The sequence below is a fragment of the Malurus melanocephalus genome, unplaced genomic scaffold, assembly GCF_030028575.1.
Source record: "Malurus melanocephalus ecotype Western Australia unplaced genomic scaffold, MMel_1.1 scaffold_897, whole genome shotgun sequence".
Classification (NCBI taxonomy): domain Eukaryota; kingdom Metazoa; phylum Chordata; class Aves; order Passeriformes; family Maluridae; genus Malurus; species Malurus melanocephalus.
Window position 1 is genome coordinate 1 of NW_026624129.1, and position 22,573 is coordinate 22,573.

At 46.4% G+C, this 22,573-nt stretch overlaps 3 protein-coding genes across 5 annotated transcripts; all 3 read right to left on the reverse strand.

Moving 5' to 3' along the window:
- Positions 1 to 43: 43 nt before the first annotated feature.
- LOC130585468 (interleukin-1 receptor-associated kinase-like 2) lies at positions 44 to 10,681 on the reverse strand. 3 transcript variants are annotated; one of them, XM_057385971.1, is made up of 12 exons: positions 10,443 to 10,681; positions 8,891 to 9,070; positions 6,968 to 7,132; positions 6,428 to 6,534; positions 4,893 to 5,060; positions 4,392 to 4,456; positions 3,591 to 3,705; positions 3,223 to 3,332; positions 2,647 to 2,842; positions 1,928 to 1,990; positions 752 to 952; positions 44 to 598 (listed from the first exon to the last, which is right to left on the reverse strand). In XM_057385971.1, exons 1-12 carry the CDS (start codon positions 10,618 to 10,620, stop codon positions 74 to 76), a joined length of 2,073 nt encoding a protein of 690 aa, XP_057241954.1. In that variant the 5' UTR covers positions 10,621 to 10,681; the 3' UTR covers positions 44 to 73. The 3 variants fall into 3 exon arrangements, with proteins under 3 accessions (XP_057241954.1, XP_057241953.1, XP_057241952.1); XM_057385970.1 differs by having other exon boundaries at positions 4,893 to 5,063; XM_057385969.1 differs by having other exon boundaries at positions 4,893 to 5,087.
- Positions 10,682 to 14,390: 3,709 nt separating this feature from the next.
- Positions 14,391 to 16,024, reverse strand: VHL (von Hippel-Lindau tumor suppressor). Its single transcript, XM_057385973.1, has 3 exons — positions 15,798 to 16,024; positions 15,266 to 15,376; positions 14,391 to 14,895 (listed from the first exon to the last, which is right to left on the reverse strand). Exons 1-3 carry the CDS (start codon positions 16,000 to 16,002, stop codon positions 14,711 to 14,713), a joined length of 501 nt encoding a protein of 166 aa, XP_057241956.1. The 5' UTR covers positions 16,003 to 16,024; the 3' UTR covers positions 14,391 to 14,710.
- Positions 16,025 to 17,605: 1,581 nt separating this feature from the next.
- Positions 17,606 to 22,430, reverse strand: THUMPD3 (THUMP domain containing 3). The gene is made up of 9 exons (XM_057385965.1): positions 22,371 to 22,430; positions 22,077 to 22,184; positions 20,552 to 21,082; positions 19,575 to 19,705; positions 19,160 to 19,229; positions 18,677 to 18,792; positions 18,349 to 18,459; positions 17,985 to 18,108; positions 17,606 to 17,755 (listed from the first exon to the last, which is right to left on the reverse strand). Exons 1-9 carry the CDS (start codon positions 22,428 to 22,430, stop codon positions 17,624 to 17,626), a joined length of 1,383 nt encoding a protein of 460 aa, XP_057241948.1. The 3' UTR covers positions 17,606 to 17,623.
- Positions 22,431 to 22,573: the final 143 nt, after the last annotated feature.

The window sequence follows — 22,573 nt, forward strand, 5'->3', positions numbered from 1 at the left end:
AAAGATTTACTGCAATGTGTTTACAGCTAGGAAGAGGAACCCAAGCAGTTGTGGAGGACAGAGTAACTTGTCCCTACTGTTGTAAGATGAGGGCACTTTTACCTTGTGAAGCACACGCAGAGTCCAGGTCTGTGTTTGCCTGTGGGCAGGAGCCCTGTGCAGCCCCTGCTGTCCCCAGGGTGCCATCACCTGTGGCACGTGTCACCTTTGTGTCCTGCACTCCCTGCGGGGCCTTTTCCTGCTTGCTCCTGCAATCAGAGGCTGCCACTCGCTCTGAACTGCTCCAGCTGAGGCTGGAGAACTGCTCTGGGCATTTTTCTGGAGGATTCCATGTGAAGCTGCTGGACTCATCTGACTCACAGGGGACCCGTGACATGTCCCCATAGGTGTCAGGTGCCATCGAGGGGACAGTGCCACCAGCCAGGACTGCTCCCTGCCTGCTCTCCTGACTCCCCCCTGCACAGGCAACATCCACGCTCACACTGGCTGTCTCATCATCCGTTTCTTCTGGAGTGTTCATGGAGAATCCAGAAGTGCTGCTTCCACAGAGATAATGCTCTTTTAACTTGTTTTCAGCCATTTCCATCATTTCAAGTACCTGTTTTTAACAATTAAATCCATGAATGCATAGTAATTCCTGCTTACACATATTCTTCTATGTCAACACAAAAATAAGCAAGACAAAAATGTTGTAGCTTTTGACCTCAGTGACAAGGAGACTAAAATCTTGGCCAAATATTTAAAATATTACCTCTGCTATGTTAGAATTCTTCTTTCTCAGGCAAAGGCAGATGGCTGATGCAAAATCAACAGCCACCTCTTCGGGCAAATGTCCTGCTTTTCTGTCCAGGTATTTGCAACAGATTTCCTTGGCAGCCAGTTTTTCCAAATTTTTTACTTTGGAGTGTGAGTTTTCTTTTGCTGTTTGGATTTCATCGGCAATCATATCTTTCTGTTCAATGGAAGGAGATGTGTTAGTCAAGACAATTAACACAAGCATTGATTTTTGTCAGACTCTCTGAGAATCAGTACTGTTGTGTATTTGTCATTAGAGCTCCTCAATGTCTGGTTCACAGACAGAAAAGTTTCCATAATTTCCATTCATGAATGGACTGAAATGTTTGTTTTCACAGCAGAGAAAAAGGCCAGGGGCTTTCTTTGCATGTGTCCAATGTCAAATTCCCTAAAGCAGAGCCAGCTCTTCTTGGCTTGTGCTCATTTATATAGGAGTGAAAAAAGCCAACACTGTAGAACAGCATTCTTACAGAGGCCTTAATAACACACATTAAAGAAATGAGGAACACAGGATCTTTGATTTTCTGGACCACTCTGAATTGTTTGCAAACAGTGAGAACACTGCTGTTGTGCCCACCAAGCCTCAGCAGATGAGAAACCAGGAGTGCTTCCCTTAGAAGGAATGCAGGTGGAACATCTGCATCTCTACAGATGTTTTAATACACTCAGTGAGCCTGGCTGTTGGGATTGTTTGTGAAGTGGTGAGTGCAGCTCTAACCTCAGGACACTGGCCATGGTAGCAGCTGCAGGGATGGGCACCACACAAACCCCTGATGAACAGAATATTCTGATCAGCAGCTACAGCTCTCACCTACCCATTCCCCATTCACTGTGGCTCACACCACCTCTTCCTGCACACAGGAAACATGCAGCAGCATTTCAGCACAAAGCCTCAGCTCTTCAGTATTTATTTATTTTGGATTTCTGCTAAAACACTCAGGCCAGCATCATGAGTGTGGTAAGTGAAGTGGGAATATCTGCTGGAACCAGGGTATGACTCCTGAACAGCCCTTCTGCAGGACAKGTACAGCAGACAGCAAATAGCAAATTCATTTAAGTAAAATTTTAATTATTTTTATGCCAGCAACCCCCTTCATTCATACTGGTGTTCATTACTGCTGCATTTTCTTACCAGGTAAATTGGGTTTCTGTCCTCATCCAGCGCCTTAATCCCTGTCAGTATCTCTGCTAAGATCTGGAAATTGTATTTGAAAGATAAAACAATTTGTTCACAATAAACTATGATTTTAAAAAATACGTTTTTTAACTAAAGAAATGTTGAACTTTCAATACATTTTGATATTACATTTTCACTTCAGATAGCTTAACAGTGCCAGCTCAGAGCATTTATCTGGTGCTTTAGATGCACCTCCAGAGACAGATTTTATAGTACAACAGGTATTGCTGAAACAAAGAATGAGAAGGAAGTAAAGCCAAATGTAGATTAGAAATCACACTGAACAGACTAAATTCCTATTTAATTGGAAGTGACATCACAGACTGTCAATTATTTCAGCTGAAATTACAAATGAACGGGTGATGTTTGTAGCATTTCATGTGATGAGTCTGCAAGAATTCTGAGCATCTGATTTGCTTTAAACCATCAGCAGTAATATTTTATTTATAATAAAAAACACTTTTCCCTTGTTCAAAAGATTCACCACCTTTTGCCACAAACTGAGACATATTTGGTATGGTATGTTAAAACCAGGATTTCAGCACATTATAGAGCCAGCAACTATAATCTGAAATTGCCAACAAAATGACCATATGAGGCACTTACTCTTATATTCAATTTCTTGTCTGGAAGCACCAAAAAATGGAACAGAGCAGGCAAAAAAGGCAACGTACCACACCACAGCCAAAGATATCCACTTTCTCTGTTAACTGCCCGTGTCTGATGAAATCTTCAGGCAAGTAAGTAAGAGATGCTTGCAGGACTTTGGTTTTCATCACGGCATATTCTGATTTTTTATCACAAGAATGCAATCGCAGGCCAGAATGCCCAAGCTTTGCTGTGAAGTTTTCATCCAACAAGACATTTGAGCTGTGATAATGACAGACAGATAACAATATTGGCAAATCATTACTTTATCTTGAGGCAAAAAATTAGTTTTATACTTTTAAAGTTAAGCAGTGAAACTGTCCAGCATTTGGCCTGCCACATAGGAGTGAAAGGATAAAGCATGTKAAAAAGCAAGAAGGGRAAAAACMAGCACTCAAAAATTACTTCAAAGGWATATACTTCCATCGTTTAGGAAAGAGAGAAMTGTMATTTAGGTTAAACAAAAAAAGGGTAAAGGCAGTACAAAACAAGGGACAGCAGAAAACACTGAAAATGGATTTCCAAATTGCATAAATTTTRGCCATGACTGTTAAAYAAATCCTTGAACTACCAAGGAAGTGCAGATATGCCAAAGSCCTCACCTTTTGATATTCCCATGAAGAATTCCAAAATTATGCAAATACTCCACTGCTCTGATGACTCCTATAGAAATGCTAATYCGTGTCTCCCATGTCAGTGGAGCAGAATCATCCTGCAAGGRAAGGAGGAAAAATTGRTAATTAATAGAATAAAACACTGTAAGACATTGGTAGTTTAGAAAACCAAAGRCTTRGSCCAAGTCCCAAYCAAACTCTRGGAGATGTGATGCCTTTCTGTTTGCAGCCAAGGCACTTCAGCACCGTTTTTTTCTGGCTGTTTCTCAGAAATCAAAGAGATGCMATTGTTTYTCATGTCAYTCCAGAAGRGGATTTCAATCCCAGGCAGRTGCCAGTCCCAGATTATTGCTTACMTGGCACTGAAGTTTATTTTGCAGGGAGCCATTGGGCAGGTATGGATACACCAGGCAGTGCAATCCACTTTCCACAGAGAACCCCAGCAGCTGCAGAATGTTGATGTGACAGCACCTGCAGGCACAGACAGCAGTGATTTGCAAATGAAGTAAAAGCAATACAAAAAAATACATTCCTGGAGTAAGTTCCTAAATTCAAGGCAAGTGGGATGGAATGGTGTGCTGGAAACACAAATGGAAGCACAGCCTGGTCCAGGCAGGAGATGGCCAAAGGCTGACACAGCAAGAGCCCCCTGAGCTGCAGGAGGGGTTCAGGGTGGGCACTGCACCCTCCCCATGCCAAGGCTGCAGAGGGGCTGTGCCAGCTCAGCCAGGAGCAGCAGTAGCCACAGGCACCATCCTGCTTGCCCAGGGCTCCTGAGGCAGTGCCCGAGCCCAGAACTGTGCCTGGAGCAGGTACCCAGTGTTAACACCCAGCAGTAGCCACAGGCACCGTGCTGCTTGCCCAGGGCTCCTCACAGGCAATGCCCCAGCCCAGAACTGTGCCTGGAGCAGGTACCAGTGTTGATGAACATCCAGCAGTAGCCACAGGCACAATTCTGCTTGCCCAGGGCTCCTCACAGCAGTGCCCCAGCCCAGAACTGTGCCTGGAACAGGTACCCAGGGTTAACACCCAGCAGTAGCCACAGACACCATCCTGCTTGCCCAGAACTGTTCCTGGAGCAGACACCCAGGGCTGATGAACACCCAGCAGCAGCCCCAGGTGGGACATGCAGCAGTGCCTCTGAAAGACACACTCACCGAAAGCAAATCTGCACTTCTGTATGGAAGAACCTCTGTGTGGAATTTGGACTCGTGCATTCCAGCTGAAAAATAAAAACGTGCAAGAGAATGTCATTAGTAATTACTAGGATTCTGCATTTATACAGATCTGGTAGTGTCTGGATGATCAGCTAGTGTAGGAAACAGGCAAGTGCCACTGATGGCAGCATTAAGTCAAAGGCAACAGTTAACTGAGAATTAGAAAGAAAAGGAACATAAAGACACCCCCAATCCACTCATCAAACAGACACCCACACTGCAGGACACTCCTGTGATAGAGCCAATGGAACTACTCACATGAGTAAAGTATTTATCACATGTGTTTTCTGAATCTAGGTTTTATTATTTCCATCATTTCAATKTTMCCTCTCCTCTKGTGCAGTTATTCTGATYTTTGCCCACACAATATGAAACAATAACTGCTAMCTGGCAAGAGATGCCAAWAACACCCCCTGCTCTAGAGAAAGGTGCAGTACTTGCCTCTTTCAGTCTTTTGATGACATACACCATGTTGTTCCTCTGACCTTTGTAGATGTCTGCAAAAGCACCTTCACAGATCCTGTTCTTGTCACTGAAACTGTTTGTGGCATTGGAGATTTCCCTCGAGGTCCAGAGGAGGCTCCCACTGGGGAGATCAGCCATGGTCTCCTGCTGGGGAGCACAAGAGCTGCAGGGCTGCACATTTGTAGAATAAACAAGTTTATCTCATGATAATCCATAAGCTTTTTTTTTTTTTCTTTCAGTGTCCTATTTTCCTTTCCATGTTTTAAGCAATCAAAGTGATTGCTGAACGAAACTGTGAAATGTACTGTGCAATCACTGCTTAGGGTGTAGGTAACAGCTGCCTTGATGTAAAACTTTTGCATAGTAAAAGCCACTTGAAATCAGTTACCAACTTGCATTTCCACCTTCCCCAGAAAACAAACTTAATTTTGTTTAAAAGTCCATTTATTTATGTGAAGAGATGTTAGTCTGAGTTATAAAAAATATTGATCTTTATAGTTGGATTATATGTTAAGAAACAGCTGGATGAGAAAGTGGGGTCCCCTATGATGTATTTATGCTCTGGTACAAACCTCATATCTGCTGTATCGAGTTTGGAACCATCTGGCCTCAGTTGCACAATCATTTGTGGCTTCCAGTGTGGGAAGTCCTAACACCAGCAATAATTACAGTCCCATGCAGCTTTCACAACCTTAAAGTGCACCCAGCTTGAGGAAACAAAGCACTAACTTTACCTAAAGAAACTGTGAAACTACTGCACTCCGAGTCAATCCTTTCTCCTGGTGGTGCTTCTGGACCACGTTATTGTGGAAGAGTTTAAAGCCTCAAACAAAATAAACCAAAGAAAACAAGCCAAGAACAGCCATGTGGGACCAGGGACAGCACAGATCTACCCAGACTGACTGAAAGATGAGAGAGACGTGGAGAGGAAGGAAAAGGAGCCCTCATTCTGAAATCATCAGGAACATCAGGAGAATTTTCCCCACTGAGATGGGTAAGCACTGGAACAGGGGCTCAGACAGGTGATGGAACCTTCCTCCTGCAATTTTCAAGGCTCTGGACAACAAGCCTTAAATTCAATATCAGCCCAGGTTTGAGCAGAAACCACGTTTTAAGTATAAACTGAAACTAAAACAGGAATGTGGTTCTGACTGATCATTGGTATATAATGTCCTGTCCAGCTGGCACAGAAATGGTAACCCCTCTGTAAAATCTACACGTGAGAGTCTGTGAAACTCAGCTGCTACTTGTGGGTGTTACACCTTCTATGCAGTGTGTAACACTGTCAATTTATCCCCCACTAGTCCTTCACTGACAAAAGAAATTATATAAACTGTAAGCAATCTAACAAAGCATTAGTACTGTATTCAGTCAAACCCTTTGTAATCGAGTCCCACATTTTCATTACATCAGTTTTGTACAAGTAAATGGATAAACTTCAACTGAAAAAAGACAGAATGCTATAAAGGCAATTTTCCTTGTTATAGTCAGCAAGTGCTAGAGGGATTTACCTTCACACTTGATGAAACAGGAGGGTTGGACTGCAGGGAGTTCAAAAGGTCTCTTGGGGGAGGCGGTGGAGCAGGGAGGGAATACAAAGATCCTTCAGAAACAGCACCTGAAATAACAGCATTGAAAACACACCTTCTTTTTATAATATATAAAATATATATAACCTGTATATACACAACCTGTGAGTAACTATAAAAGTCTATGGATTATGAAGATCTGGGATATTTTGTTTAATTTTCTGACCAGGGATAATCTGTGACAAGCTGTCAGACAAATTCTGTGTGAGGAGAGGCAGCTCTTCCTGGCTCTGGTTTGCAGGATGAGTGCACAGCCCTGGCTGGGCCATGGAGCTCCTGTGCCTGTGCTCTTGCAGGAGTTTGGGTGCTAAAGCCAGGAATAAACAGGAGATGACAGTGCTAGGGGAAAGGCAAACACTCAGCTGGAAATCTGGGTATGGATTCCACTCTCCTGACCATAAACACACCTTGGTTATGGTTATTTCATGTCAGAGCAAATGGAGAGTTCAGGATTGTACTCACTGCCTGCTGGGGCTGCTCCCGGGTGTGAGGTGTCTGGGGATGGCAATGAACTCATCTCAGTTTCTTTTTGTCTCCTTTTGCCTTCTGGGGGAGGCACAGACATGATCTGTTTGGGAGGCTCAGGCTCTTCTCTCTCAGGGCTGGTGATGTTCGAGGCTGATGTCCCTTCAAAACAGAGCAAAGGGGAGATGCAGATAACCAGGGAAAATGGGATCTGGCTCTAACAGTGACCAGCAGCTGCAAATGCCCAGTGTGTACTGGGGGTGATATAAGGGCTTTCTGCTCCATGATAACATTTTCCTGGTTGTAGTTCTAAACTTCTCTTTGTATCTGGCACCTTTTAGCAGCAATACATTTAACATTTCCTTAAAAATCAAAATTAATGTTTTATTTTCATACAGAGAAAAAAAAAAGCCCAAATATTATTACATGGAGGTTCTTGTCCTGCTGTTCTATCAGCTCTGTGTCTTATCTGGTGATCTCAGAATCAAATGTGCCAGGTCTCTGTTGGCATTTGGAATCAGACAACAGCTTTGAGTTCCTTTACTTGTACAAACAAAGCTGCAGACACCTGGAACAAGCAGAAAGCTCCGTGCTCCTTGTGTAATCTGGGCTACTTTGTGAACCATGAGTCAGTGAACTGTGGAGAGGAGCCAAGAGAGAGAACCATGGTACGTTCAGGAGCTGAGGAGCAGCAGGACATGGAGAGCAATAATGGCACAATATTTATATATTCTGGGCTTTAGATCCACTTTCTTCAATGCCACCTATGAATGCACAAAACTAGCTCTGAAAATTAAAACACAGAACACTCAGGTATTTTTGTTACTGTGTCAGAATGTTAGGAAATCCCTCATTTTACAGGATTTTAAAACCAGCTCTCAGTCTGAGGGCCTTTAGTCAAAACAGACAGTCCCTGTATTCTGCAGACAAGTTCCTGTATTCTGTTTTTCCTCCTCACACAATTTAACATAGAAATCTCAGAACTTCTAGAAGCACTTCCCTTATTCAACCTACTTTTCAGGGTTTTTCGTGACTTTTGCAACTTCCTGCACATCAGACAAACAGGGCAGCACTGCAGCTAAAGCACTGACATAGAAAACATCATTATGGACATTCAGAAGTGGGTCTAGAGAGTGCAAGAAAATGTTGAAGGGAGGTAGAAGTCTTTGGGAAGTAATTTGCCAGCAAAAGATGTCCCTGTGTGCTGTGTCTGATTCCTTTAAGTAGGAATGAATTGAATTATGGTGACGTAACGACCACTTTGTTTTCTGAACTGCCCAACAGAACAAAAAACATATCCTCTGTATCTGTCCAGGAGGAATCACCTGAGTAAGCATGGTCAGATACAGAGAAAAAAGCAGAAATGGAAGGTAAAGACTTCAAAGATTTGTCTAAACCTCCAGCAAGAGGAGCCACAGTGAGTGTTTCCCTGCACAGATCATGGTTGGTTTTGTCTGTGCTGTGTCCCTTTGTCGTGGCCAACTGCTGGAAGCTGCTCTTGGACTGGAAGCAATCCTGGCAGGAGCTGGAATATGCTGTTGCTCAGGTTGTGATCCAATGCCACAGGACCAGGTTTGAAGGGCAGGGACCCTCTGTGCAGTCTCTGTGCTCTGAAACCCTGTGTGATGTGTAAAAGCACAGCTCTGCTTTGGCCACAGCCCGTCCTCCTGGCACTTCTTGAAGGGCCAAGATGGGCACTCCAAAGATGGAGCAATGAGCTGCAGGGACCAGAGAGTCCCCCTGTGTCACCTCCTCCCTCCCACCACCAATTTCAGCTGAGAGAGCAGAAAATCCCAATCAGCAGAGGCAATTTCGAATGTGACCCAGGCTGTGAAGTTTCTCCAGCTGGCACGGGAGCTGTCCCAGGAGGGGTTTATGCTGTGAGCAGCACAGAGCCACGAGAGGAGGGCAGATACTCACAGTCCAGGATGACCTGAGCTGCTCGGTAAAGCTGCAGCCCCTGCAGCAGATCCAGCAGCTGCTGCACCGTYGCCAGCCTCACTCCCCACCACCACATCAGCTCCCTCGTGATGCTGATCCCCGTCTTCTCCATGCACTTGATTTTCCGGAGCTCGGTTTGATCGGTGATCACATAAGAGGCTGGTGAGAGAGAATGGATATTTCTGTTTAGAAATTTGAAAAACTAGCAAGGGCAAGCAGGGTGAGCTAAGGTGTGAGACACAGTTTGCTTTTGCATTTGCTTATCTTTAAAAGGAAGAATCACAATAAATTAGYTTTGTGGACATGAAGAAAATTCTCTTCCTAAAGCAAGAGATCCCTTCTCTTCCTTCAACTATTCTGGAAAAAAAGTTGTTATATCAGAGTCACTGAAAAAGGAGACCCAGTCACACTTCTGAGCATATTTTCCCTGTAATCTTTCTTCTCCTTAATACTTTGCCTCAAAGTAAGTTGAGATTAAATTCCTGGGGTGATTCTCCCCGAACAGGAGACAGCAGCCAGTGGAGCAGTTGCATTCTCACTCATATTCCTAAATCCCTGTGCTGTGCTCAGCCAAACAACAACTGAATCACCTGGGTGTTAGTTACACTCCGATAAAGCTATCAGGGAAATGCAGCTGGTTTTAGATCCTGTGCCAAAGCTGACCCTACAAAATGTGTCCTGACTCCCAATCATGGGGTCACCCCGCTGTATTGTTCCCATTTCATTCACCCACACAAAACCCCCTTCCCCTCACACTGCCCCAGCTCACAGACACAGCCCCAGAGCTGAGGTCTCAGAGGGTTTGAAGGAGAATTCGGGGTCTGGGGTGTTTGTGTGGAGACAAAGATTCCTGGGYTCTCACCAAGGCTGGCTTTGGAAGGACGTCAGAAATACAGCTTTATGCATCTGAGGATAATAGAGATGAATCCCCCACTCTACATCAGGAAGTTTAACTGGGCTAAGAGCTTATTTAGCACACAGTTAGAGAAGTCATATCAAATAAAGGAAGGTAGGACTGAAAAAAGAATCAGGTTAGAATTGTTTGCATTGGAATACAGAAAAAAGAGTAAACAACTCAGGGACTACATTTTCCGTACCTGCTGACTGTACACAGCCAGGACTGAGAAAAACAGGGGCAGAAAGTACGCGGCAATATATATGAAGGGAAAGAGGAAAATAAAAATAGAACATCTGAACAGATGTGAGGGACATTGTGAAAACAGGCAGGAGATACAGTGTGACTGCAGAGGGGACTGCAAAAGATTGAAGAGAGTGAAGGGAAGAAGCCTGGCTGACCATGAAAAGCCAAGGGACAACAGAAATGTGGAATTCCACCTTTGTTTGAAAAACAAAACCAGACTGGTGCCCGGGAATTCCCTGTTTACAGGATGTGCTTTGCTGGGCGCTGGGAGGAGTGCGGGACAGCGCGGAGCCCCCGAATCCCGCACCCTCCAGCCCGTCCCAAAGCACATCCCCTGCTGTCCCCGCTGTCCCCGTGTCCCCAGAGCCCACCTGCCCCACATCCCCTCACCGAATCGCATCCAGTCGTAGTCGCTCAAGCAGTCCATCTTCTGGCAGAAGTCCTCCAGCACCCAGGCGGGCATGCTGTGGATATAGAGCACCGGGGCCGAGCCCCCTCGGAGGGCGAGCGGCTGCTGCTGTAGGGCCATGGYCCCGGGGTCCCTGTCCGGACAGCGCTTCGTCCCCATCAGCAGCGGCCGCGCATGGTGCGCTGAGGCACGAACCTCTCCGGTTCTCTCGCTGAGATTCTCCTTCTCCGGGGGGCTGCCCCGGTCCCGGGGGGCACAGCCCGCACAGCCGGTCCCGGGGATACAGCCCGCACAGCCTGTTCCGGGGATACAGCCCCTACAGCCGGTCCCGGGGATACAGACCCTACAGCCTGTTCCGGGGATACAGCCCGCACAGCCTGTACCGGGGATACAGACCCTACAGCCGGTCCCGGGGGCTATCCGCACAGCCTGTACCGGGGATACAGACCCTACAGCCTATCCCGGGGATACAGACCCTACAGCCTATCCCGGGGATACAGTCCGCACAGCCTGTACCGGACACAGCCCCTACAGCCGGTCCCGGGGATACAGCCCCTACAGCCGGTCCCGGGGATACAGCCCCTACAGCCGGTCCCGGGGATACAGACCCTACAGCCGGTCCCGGACCCAGCGCGCTGCCGGGCACAGAGCCTCCGCACGGCCACAAACCTCCACAGCCTCCGAGCCCTGCTTCCTGCTCCGGCTGACGTCAGGCCCGGCCCCAGATGCAAATCACATTTTCCTTTCCATGAGTGGTTGTTGCTCCAGCCCGATTGCCAAATTACGAGTTTCACGTGACGGAAGCGAAGATGTTTTCCCGGCTGTTGCGCGCTGGTGGTACCGGGCGGGCGGGATGTGCGGGCGGGAGCGGGGCCGGAGCCGCGGGCACTCAGCGGTCATTCCCTCCTCACTCGGCGGTCATTCCCTCCTCACTCAGCGCTCATCCCCTCCTCACTCAATGCTCATCCCCTCCTCACTCAGCGCTCATCCCCTCCTCACTCAGCGCTCATCCCCTCCTCACTCAGCGGTCATTCCCTTTCCGTGGCCATGGAAAGGGGGGATGCAAACAGGACCCCCCAACAGCTCCACCCGCCACGCTCCTCACCCTGGGCAGCGACACAAAGATCGCACAACGCTTGAGAARCGCACGGGCTGCAGCGGAGAGGCACCGAAAGCGCCCCAGGTGATTCCGCGGGGATGCTCCGAAAAGGGTTTGCATCGCTGCAGCACAAAGAGCTCACCCCTTACAGCGTGTGGGACAGGCAGAGAGCGAGAATTAAACAACAGCAGAAGTGGCCACAGAGCCAGATCTCGCTTGTCAAGGATTAGGTTTAAAATGTGTTCTTAAAGTCAACAATTTTTCTTTAATTTTATCTGGCTTTGATAAAAATGTATGATTTATTAATTTGCCAGTGTAAATGCTACAAATACTTATGGCTAAAAGGACAGCCAGTCCTTACTGCCAGTAATACATAACTGTAACCATCCCTTCTGCTTTTGTTCATATTTAACCCTAGGTCTAAATTTGTATGAATTGCAAGGAGTGTTGTAAGTTTGTAAGTTTTGAGAGCTTATAATTTACTATTACTTCATACTCTGCATATATGTTACAGTACAGCTAACTCTTGTTTTCAGTTTCAAACTTTAACTTTTGCAGTTTTCTATACTCAGAAATCGTGAACCTGTCAAATGAACTTCTTAGCCCCACTGTGGCAAGGAAAAGCTGAAAAATGAAATGTTGTAGCTATAAGATAAAAAGACAGGAAAAAATAAACAGAAATATCCAAAACATATTTAAAATATGAAAACTCAAAGACTGCCTTGGGATGAGCTGTTTTAACAGTAGTACCAGTTCAACAATAAGTTGCATTTATGGGGTTTTCCCCTCCCTTTGCCCTGCTGACTGTCCCTCTGACACACACCAACATGCTTTCATGGGAACATGRTCAGAACAACTCTGAAAGTGATGTAAGATGAGCTTGAAATAGTGTTGCAAAGAACTAAATAAAAGTAGGAAGGAAAGACTTCTTCCCCTTGGTACTAGAAGAACTTGTGAAACCATTTGAACTATTTGCCTCGGGGGAAACAAGGGGAAAGAACACATCCAACTGTGTGTATGAACAATCCTGTCTATTCCTGCTGTTCAGCCTTCCCTTTCCAACGCTCTGTGGGCAGGACTGTGCCCTGCTGTGTGCTCTGCTCAAGCCCTGGGACACTGCACCATGTCAGAACCATTTATTTCTCAGGGGTTTCTCCATTCAGCTCCCTGGGGAGCAGTTCCCAGCACACTGAGCTGCTCTCTGCTGCTCCCGGGACAGCCAATGAAGGGCTGCTGCCATCAGCTCAAACACCAAGTTTTGCTGCTGCCACAAGTAAATGAGGACTTTCACTCATTCCTAAACCATCTGAGGAACGAGTAGGAAGCTGCTTTTCCCAGTGTTCATGTGTTCGAGCCAGCCGGGGCTTCTCCAATCTTTTATTCTGATCCAAAGGAGCACTCCAGAACAGAAAAATRCACTCTAGTGAGACAAGAAATCACARACCCCATAAACTCAGAAATACCCAGAACATGTGTGCATGTACAGACTGTTAATCCCAGTASCTAATACCAGCTTTGGTACAGGAAGCAGCCAGCTTTCTGCTGAGGTGTGGCAGAGCTGCCAGAACTGCAGTGACATCAGCAGGGATCTTCCTCTCGGGTATGGTCAGGAGAGCACAGCACCCTCCAACCCTCAGCTTCTCCAGGGCACTGCCCCTACTCCCGAGGCTGCATGGGCTCACTTTCCCCTCAGAGATCGAGGAGAGGTGCTAAGGGCAGAATTTGTCACATAGGCCTGTTTCTGCCCAGACACTGCCTGAAACTGTGCTGGTAGCTCAGGAGAGCCACAACACAGCCCTGCAGCAACAGGGTGGGCAGATTGTACAGCCCAAAGTGTCTGTTCACTGACCAACCACAACAACTGTCAGAGTTATCACAGGGATACAAACACACAGGTGCTGGGGAGTTACCTGACAGAATTACAGTCAGGAAGCTAGCATGCATTTCCATTTTTATTTCAAAAGATCAATTTCTAACTTCAAATATGTAAGAAAAACAAATTTATAAATAGGGAGACATTGCATACTTACAAAATACATTGAGATTCTCAGTTTTTCTCTGAATGTACAACTGGAAGGAAACAAGCACAGAAATAACCTCTGTAATCAATCTCCTGTCAATCTGCTTCTAACCTGAGCAGCACATCTTGCTAGGTGGGCAGCTCACACGACTCTAAAACTACACTGCTTTGAACTCTCTGAGTGCATTCGTAGCAGAGCACATCCACTGAGAGGTGGGGGAACAGAATACAGGCAAAGAAATGTTCTGTTTCTCCAGGCTGCCTCTAAGCATGGCCCAGCTTGTGAGCTGGCTGTGTGAGCCAGTACATCTCCCCCTGGTCCCAAGAAGATGCAGGAGTTTGAGAAGCCCTTGCYCTCTGAAAAGGCCTCTTGCTACAGCCTGGACTACAGTACTGCAAGGGAAAAGGACAGGACTTAAAGCATTTCCTCCTGTGAACCCTGTACAGGCTGCTGGGGAATTCTGGGGTGTCCCAAAACTAAGATCTGGTCTGTGTGGCTGAGATCAGCCAGGCAAGAATCCCATGACTAAGGCAAACAGGGCATCAAGGTATAATGAGAGTAAAAACATGCCAGACCCAGAGCAGATATGACATGGCTTTGTGYGTGGAAAGGTAAGAGGCAGAAAATCCCCCAAGCATTTACACATCCTCTTTCCACCATCGTGTTTGTCACGTCCTCAGGTGCTGCTGGAAACCCTCATGTACAAACCCCCCATGTTCTGTGACCCACAGGCACATTGAGGCTACACGTGAAAGGGAAATTCCATCAAAAGAAATGAAACAAAACYGATGACACTTRTAACMATYAGTCTGGCCTAAATGAATCCTTGGTGTAAYTTTCTTTCTAATACWATGAAAATTACTGAGTATGAATATTTTCCATATAACTTCCCCGATCTTATATTCCTATGGCTTACAATACATGTAATGAAGAAATTAACTGAACCATCAGAACCTGGCATGCCTCCAGGTGCTGCTCAGTCTTTGGGACTTGACTTACTACCACCAATGTTACAGAGTTTATGTTCCAAGACTTTAAATGGAGGCATCAGGTCTTGCTGTGTTTCCTGGTGACTCTCATTGCTCAAAGTCAGTGTTTGCTACTGAGGAGTCTGAAATGAGTAATGGTGTTATTCCAGAATTTGGTTCCTCAGCACTTCATTCCTCTCCAGAGAAAGCCGTTGAAGATCCTTCCAAATATCAGGATGATCCTCCAGCTCTTCATACAAGGACTGAACAATGTCCAGTTTCCTGTAGTCCATCGGGCTGACCAAACTGCGCACAACCTGCAGACATCTCTCCTTCAGGGTGAACACTGCAGTGAAACACAAATCCAACACAACCTTGTCATGAGGGCTCTCAGTGCTGCTCCAATGTCGATGATGCTGCTCTGAGCACGTGAACACAGCCCAAAGCAGTGTCACCATCACAGGCTGGGCTCACCAGAGAGAGGAGAGCCATGGTTCCTACCATGGGGCACCTATGAACCTCCTCAAGAGATGTATTTAAAGGACAGGTCTGCCACTAGTTCTATCCAACACAACAGCTCTACCTAGAGCTCCTCACCCTCTTTCCAGTATCTGGGCAGGTTGAATTTCACGAGGTTCTGATTTCTCACTAATCCTAGCAGGTCCAAAGAGACCAAGTTCTGAATTTCTTAGGGCACGTATGGTCCTGTCCCTTACCTGGCAGCGTGATGTCAGCTTTGGTCACATTGGGGGCCGCTATGAACAGCTCCTGCTGGTTGACGAGCAGCCCGTCATCGGTCCCCGCATCCCGGAACAGCCACAGGTGCCCTGGAGGGAGCAAAGTGGGAATGCACCAATTGTGGCCATTTTAATGAGTGGCTTTGAGGGGCATCTGCTCCCAAGGGACCGAGCTGCTCTCCAGCTCAGCTCACTGTGCACAGACCACTACCATGGTGCCGTCAGTGGTATGAACGGGGAGAGGAAAGGAAAAAGGGGAAAAAGAGAAAAAAACAGAAATTAAAGGGAAAAGGAGCAAAGGAAATGGGAAAAGGAGAGGGGAAAAGAAGGAAGAAAGGCAAAGGATATGGAGAGAGAAATGGGGAAAAGGAAGGGAAAAATAAAAGTCGAAGAAAGAAAAAGGGAAGAGAAAGGATAAGGAAAAACAAGGGGGAGGAGAGGGAAAAAGGCCAATCGCACCGCCACCATCTCCCCCAGGCGGCCCCACAGCGGCCCGTCCCGCCGCACCCACCCCGGTAGCTGCGCATGACGCGGCCCGTGCGCGGCTGCAGCACCGGGTAGCGGCGCGGCCGGCCCTCGAAATCCAGCCAGACGGGCAGCACGCAGCGGGGGCTGTGGTTGTTGAACACGACCTCAGAGAGCTCCCGCGTGTTGACAGAACGCAGGACAGGCTCAGGCTCGACCGCACCCGGAGCGCCCGGGCCCGGCGGCGCCATCGCACCCGGTACCGCCCCGGTACGGCCCCGCGCATGCGCCAGGAGCGCCCCGGTCTGCCTCAGCCCGGTACCGCGCATGCGCCAGGAGCGGCTCTGCCCTGCCTCAGCCCGGCCCCGGTACCGCGCATGCGCACAGCGCGCACAGCTCACAGCCTCAGCCCGGCCCCGGTACCGCGCATGCGCCAGGAGCGGCTCTGCTCCGCCTCAGCCTCAGCCCGGCCCCGGTACCGCGCATGCGCACAGCGCGCACAGCTCACAGCCTCGGCCCGGCCCCGGTACCGCGCATGCGCCAGGAGCGCCCCGCCTGTGCCCAGCCCCGGCACCGCCCCGCGCATGCGCACAGCTCACAGCCCGGCCGGAAGGGGCGGGGCCTGCCCTGTCCTGAGGGAGCCCTGAGGGCCGGGTCCCGATGGCGCTGTCCCGCACAGCGCCGCGCCCAACCCTTGCAACAAACGGACCAAAAAAAGCTGCTATTCCTCAGTGTCTGCTGCTAATCTTCCATACAAACAAAACTGCGTGCTTTCACAGCAACCGCTTCAAACTGTACAACTCAGAGCACACATTCACACTTGTAASAGAGCAGAGCAGATTATTCCTGTACATTATGTCCTTCCTGCATTCTTCAATCTGGACGTGAACCAGAAAAAGACMGCAATTAGGRCTTAYCTCTATGCAAAACTTCAAAAACTTTATTAATTGTTAATTAACCTCTGAACAGTTACACATACTTAACATGGACACARCTATAATGCAAATGGCAAATTGGCAATGTGTTTCCAGTCTCTGGTGAGCAGAGTAAGAGGTTTGAGAAATCATAGTATGGTCAAAGAAGAAAACATTTGCAACAATATTTCTGTGAATACTGTGGCAGCAGAACTACAGTAGTTAAAACACCTAAGAAATACAAATTGCCACTTCAATGTGTCCACAGTAGACACCGAAAACATGAACTTTTAAATAAAACTGCTAAAAGAATCTCTGTTCTCAAACAGTAACTACAAACCATTTTCTAAGGCTCTGTGAGTTACCCCCTCAGCCATGGCAGTGGAACACTAAAATATGGATTAGACATTTACTGKTAATTAGCACTAAGTGAGGTAACAGGCAAGAGAACCAGTAGCACAGCACACTGTTTGCAGCTGGAATTTGCTTATCACACCAGATACTGGTTTAGTATTCATGCTGAGCAATGGTATAAATTAGAAAATTAAATTAGAGATWCTACCTCTGAACCGTTTAAGGTGACAATCTTAGTAATACTGTTAGTCAGTTTAAGATACAGCTTGGTAAATGAATTGTTACCCCCAGAGCTGCCTCAACAACTATTCTACTGTAAGTGGAAGAAATGAACATTTAACTGAAACATACAAGGGAAGACTCAGACCAAGGAAAGAATTACTAATTCCACTCCTGAATTTAAGTTTGGGYGGCACRGAGCAGAGGTGATATAAGTAATAAGGTTTCAGAACACACAGTAGAACAGGCAGCTCTTGTGTTGATCCCGAGTTTCTGCATAGGCCGTTTGGCTTTGGAACCAACAGACCCATGTCCTCGGGTGTCAGCTTTACCAGATGGCTGCTGTACAAAGTCTAGAGGTGTCTCTTGTCTTGTTCCCCACAGTTTACCAGAAGGAGCTCCTCTCCTCTGCTCTCTCCCAGGTGCGCCTCAGCAGATACACCGCAGCGTGGAGTCCCCCCACGTTCACCCACACCGTCTGAGCTCTGCGCCAGATATGTCCCACGCGYGATAAGGCCTGCAAGCCAAAACCAGACAAAGAATGGCATTAATAACRTTACTTTKTATTATTCTATATCATGTCTGATGGCAACATCAAGGGACTTTCCAGRTCCAAAACTGYATTTAAATGTTACTAATTTTTGCTCTGTAAATGGASTATCTTTTGTRAYGATGAYAGCTTAYARTTTTTCCCTCAATGTTATTTTCAAGTACAAGCAGATTAGATTTTCTCTCACAGAACAAACCTTGGCAAAGCATTTCTTGTCCTGGGTAAGCAGCACAGCCCTGCCTGTCCCCGGGGTGCAGATCCGGCCCATCTCCATCAGGCAMGCTGGGTACAGATCCCAGTTCTTCTTCTTGGACCCCATCCTGCAAGACACATTCAGATCTCCATTGTGATCACCAATACCAGTTCACTGCTCCCAGACACTGATCAGTCATTCAGGGCCACAGCCACTGACACTTTCCAGGTTCATTTTTAACACAGACTCCATCACTCCTCCCAACCAGGCCCAGGTCAGTACCCAACAGGGGAGAAGCTTTGCCCTAGAGCAGGAGAGTGCTCACAGCCACATCAGCGAGGCCCAGCACCTTTGCAGCACAGCTCACCTCTTGCCAAAGGGCATGTCTGTCACCACAATGTCCACAGAGCCAGTCCGCAGGGGCAGGTTACAGATATCCCACTGGATGATGTCCAAGGGAACGCCCAGGGCGCTGCTGCTGCAACAGCAAAGGCATTACCTCAGACATGAGCACGCAGAATGTTTTTACTCTGGGAGGTCTAGAACACTGGCACCAAAATAAACAGCAAAGTATGAACCAGACACTCAAACGGATCCATGCAAAGTATGAACCAGACACTCAAACGGATCAATGCAAAGTGAATTTCTGTGGATACAGTGCTGCAGGAAAGGAAAATCCCTCATGCTCCTCTCACCTGTCCTTACTCTCGTTTTTCCTCAGTAAGGAGCAGATGTTGTTTGCTGCCCTCTTCACTGCCTGAGGGCTGTTATCCCCTGCAATGTGGTAGCAGTAGGGCCATTCTGTAGCTCCCTGGGGAGAAAATCATAATATGCAATGTCAGCATCAACATTGCTTGACTGAAAAAAAAACCCAGAATAATTTCTCAAACAACAGAATACAAAAAAGCGACTTCAAGTGGATGGCAGGGAATTTAGAACTCTTTAACAGATAGTTCTATTATGCAACTTTAAAGCTCAAAATACTTTTCAATTTAGTTTCTTCCTGCTATGTCCTAGGGAAGGAAAATGAGGTCATTTACAAAAAGTGYATTTGTATCTGTTCAAAAGTTGGTGAGATTGGAGCTTACTATTGAGTCATGACCAAGAAGACACACATATTATTCAGTTGCAGATACAGACAAGTTTGAGTAAGTTTMAGAAAATCAAGGAAGAATCACCTCTATTGGTATGGCACCCGTACCACACATGGGATCAACTATGATATCTGTGGGCTGGGGATCACAGAGTCTGAGGAAGAGAAGAAAASATATGGTGAGAAATGTCTTAAAAACCTGCATTTCTGTAAAGAAGGGAAAACGAACTATTTCAATCACTCTGATTCTACCCTTTTAACAAAAAACTTAATRTGATTATTTTTTCCACTTGTTAATTACTATTTTATAACCAGCAATACAGTGMAATACTTTCAAGAATGTAATACACTATTTTGGAACTTGGCTAGTACAGCGAATGTTTAATTTCCTTGGCTGGGAAACACCCTCTGTTATTACAAGGCAGTGGGGGAGCTAAAAGGTCCAATTTCTGAAACAAAATGATTTGTTAACTGAGCATAACACAATGAACTGCCCTGACCTGAGCATGCCGTACGCCAGAGTGGAACGCAGCGTTGTGGGTCCAAAGTGTGTGATATTTCGTCTGTGGAGACTCTCTTCAGTTAATGCAATCCCCACCACRACTTCATTGTTGTGAATGTTCAAAAGAACCTGAAGAAAAAACTTGAAGTGAATTTCAGGAGTAACGAGCTTTTCACAGAATGCCTGGTAAATATTCATGGGAATCTGAGATGGTAATTTAAAATCCCAGAATGAATATAAAAGAGCTTTTCTTCTTGGAAGTAAAGCAAAGCACCATTTTAATAAGACAGAATTCAGGAGAGCACTCACACACTCTCCCATTCACACTGAATCTGTCACACAAGACTTCTCAAAGTGCTATAACCATTGCTCTGGCTTTTTAAAAGGTTTGGTTTGTGAAYTTGGGGGAGAAGCCAGGTACGTCCTGCAAGACATAGTGAAGCATCAGCAAAGCAGCAATAGAAATTGTATTTGTGGTGGGGACCACATTAACTAGGAAGTGACATCTCATTCCAGGGYACTGGCCAGCCCTTAGTAAACCTGCAAGAAAAACTTAAATCTGCCCCTCAAAAACGGTGCTCCCACAACCACCAGCAGCCAGGGAATATTGGTTGTATTTTCCAGCCCCTGCTCTCCCCTGACGGGAAATAAACACAGGACAGCAGTTGTTAACTCTTCCTGTCCCCTTCACCCCAAACCAGCTTCCATATGGAGTATCTTCTGGTAATTTAGACTTATATTAAACAATCTATTAAGGAAAGATTTACTGAAGGTGAAAGCAAGGCAAGTGCTTGGATCAGAGAACACACATAATGTGCTAGAAAAATGAATGCTTCAGGGGAGGCCAGTTTCAGCATTACCAGTTTTCAGTTCCAGAGTCTCTGGAAGGCAGATTGGGGATCTCTAAGCATCAGAATTAAGAACTAAATATTTGTCCAGCAGAAACAGAGCTATTTCCAACACACACCATTATACCTCCACATCAAAATTRGTCATGTCAGCTTTCCACTGGAAGTGCTCCTGCACAGCTCCGCCGAAGTCTCTGGCAGCCTCATTCGATGTGAAGCTGTGCTTGTCTCCAGCYCTGTTGCACGTCACTCGGAACCTCAGCACCTTGGGCTCTCCTTCCCTGGTCTGACCATCACCAGCCTTGGTGCCACTCTCAGAACCTGCCTGCACTTCACCTTTCACATCTGATTGCTCATCATCTGCCTCCTCCTCCAGCCCATCTCTGGATGCCACTCCTTGGGGCTTCTCTGYATTCTGCCCACCAGCCACAGCCTCAAGGTTTTGGGCACAGTCCTCCTGGTCATTAGTGTTACTTTGGTCTGCTCCACCCTCTTCTCCACCATCATTCATCCTCTCTCTGCTTGCAGTACCCTGCAGATTGTGTTTTTTGCGTTTTGTCTTTTTCTTTTTCAAGCTGTTGTTCAACTCCCAAACTTTCAATGGATCAGTCCAGCACAGCTTTTTAACCAAATCTTCCAAGTCCTTTAGAGCATCTTCCTTTAACAGACAGAAAAAGTTGTAGTTTGAAGTTACTCCATCCATTTAAAAGTTATGCTTTATATTTAAGTCTCTCAAAGTAGTTTATTAGGCATTTACCCATCTACATGTTTAAGCAAAACTTAGAGGTTTTTGTCTGTTTTTTTTGTCATAACTAAACAGAATTACACTGAAAATCACAAGACCCACAGGATTTCATCATTTATCTTGTAAAATGAACAACTAATGCTATACTAAGTGACCAAAGAGACACTTCACTGTCCTGTGTTGGTGACCTACAAACATGGCATCAGCTCTCATCCCATATTTTGCCAATGCAAAATATTTAACTAGAAATTATGTTAGAATGATGCCTGATGATTTTTGCTTTTCCTTTTTACGCTTTCTGTACCCTCTATGCATCCGCCTGTACCCCTTAGCCCACATGTTTATAATTCCTGRAGCTTGATATTCCAGCTTAGTTTAGGAATTCTACTAGGCAGAGACCAAACATGCTGAGGAAGGAGTCAGTGTCCCCTGTGCTATCTTAAACCCAAGGCTCCAGCCTTGAGTGAAGCCTTCTGTCTAGAACATCTTGTGTAAACTGGGCTCATCCTGGGGAGAAATTCATTAGAATAAAGAGACATTACTGCATTTGTTAAGTTTCTTATCAGAAAATCCTAGACAGATATGCTAATTCCTGAAACCTATAAAACTTGTACCCGTGCTGTACACGGGTGTGCATTCTGCCATCAAGTTGTGCACCTGAAATCCCAAATACCAAAGTAAAACCCTTTTTATCCCCTTAACCGTGTCTGTCATTATTAAAACTGGCCTTTCAAGGCAACAAGACAACATGGCCACAGATCCATTTACAAGCCAGAAAACAGGAACTGGAATAATATCACAAATAGAAAACTTGTTAAACAAATAGAATGCTTTGATAYTAGTCTTAAATTAGAAACCCCAAACACTTCAAACCCCAGAACTGACTGAAAAATGAGGAGTAACTCACCTTATTTTCTTTAAATTGATAGTATTTGAACTCCTGAACAACAACAAATAAATTATCCACTGACCTCAGACGATGGACCTGGAAGAGAYGAGAATGCACGGCGACCCATTACTAACGGTGTGCCATGGGGGCTGTGCTTAAACTCGTTACAATTTTGATGTTTTATGTGGTGGTTTCAGAGACCACGGTTTTCCACCTTTAGTCCCCAAGGGAGTTGTCAGTTTATGTATTTGTACTGATCAACGTTCCCATCCATCATTTCATGTCCCTTCAAACTCCGGTAAAGGAGGATACAGCTGCTGCACGCAGGCCGGCCGCGATGGGGTGCGGGATGATGTCGGTACCGGCGGCCATCCCCACCGAACCGAACCGAACCGGGCTGGGCTGGGACACACCGAACTGAACCGAACCGGGCTGGGACACACCAAACCGGGCTGGGACACACCGAACCGGGCTGGGACACACCGAACCGGGCTGGGCTGGGACACACCGAACCG

Excerpts from the sequence above, each read along its gene's own strand:
- VHL (XM_057385973.1), bottom strand. The coding sequence starts at position 16,002 with ATGGCGCCGCCGGGCCCGGGCGCTCCGGGTGCGGTCGAGCCTGAGCCT. Across the intron at positions 15,377-15,797 it reads CGTCATGCGCAGCTACCGGG|GGCACCTGTGGCTGTTCCGG; the intron begins GTGGGTGCGGCG and ends TGCTCCCTCCAG. Across the intron at positions 14,896-15,265 it reads AGCTGACATCACGCTGCCAG|TGTTCACCCTGAAGGAGAGA; the intron begins GTAAGGGACAGG and ends GTTTCACTGCAG.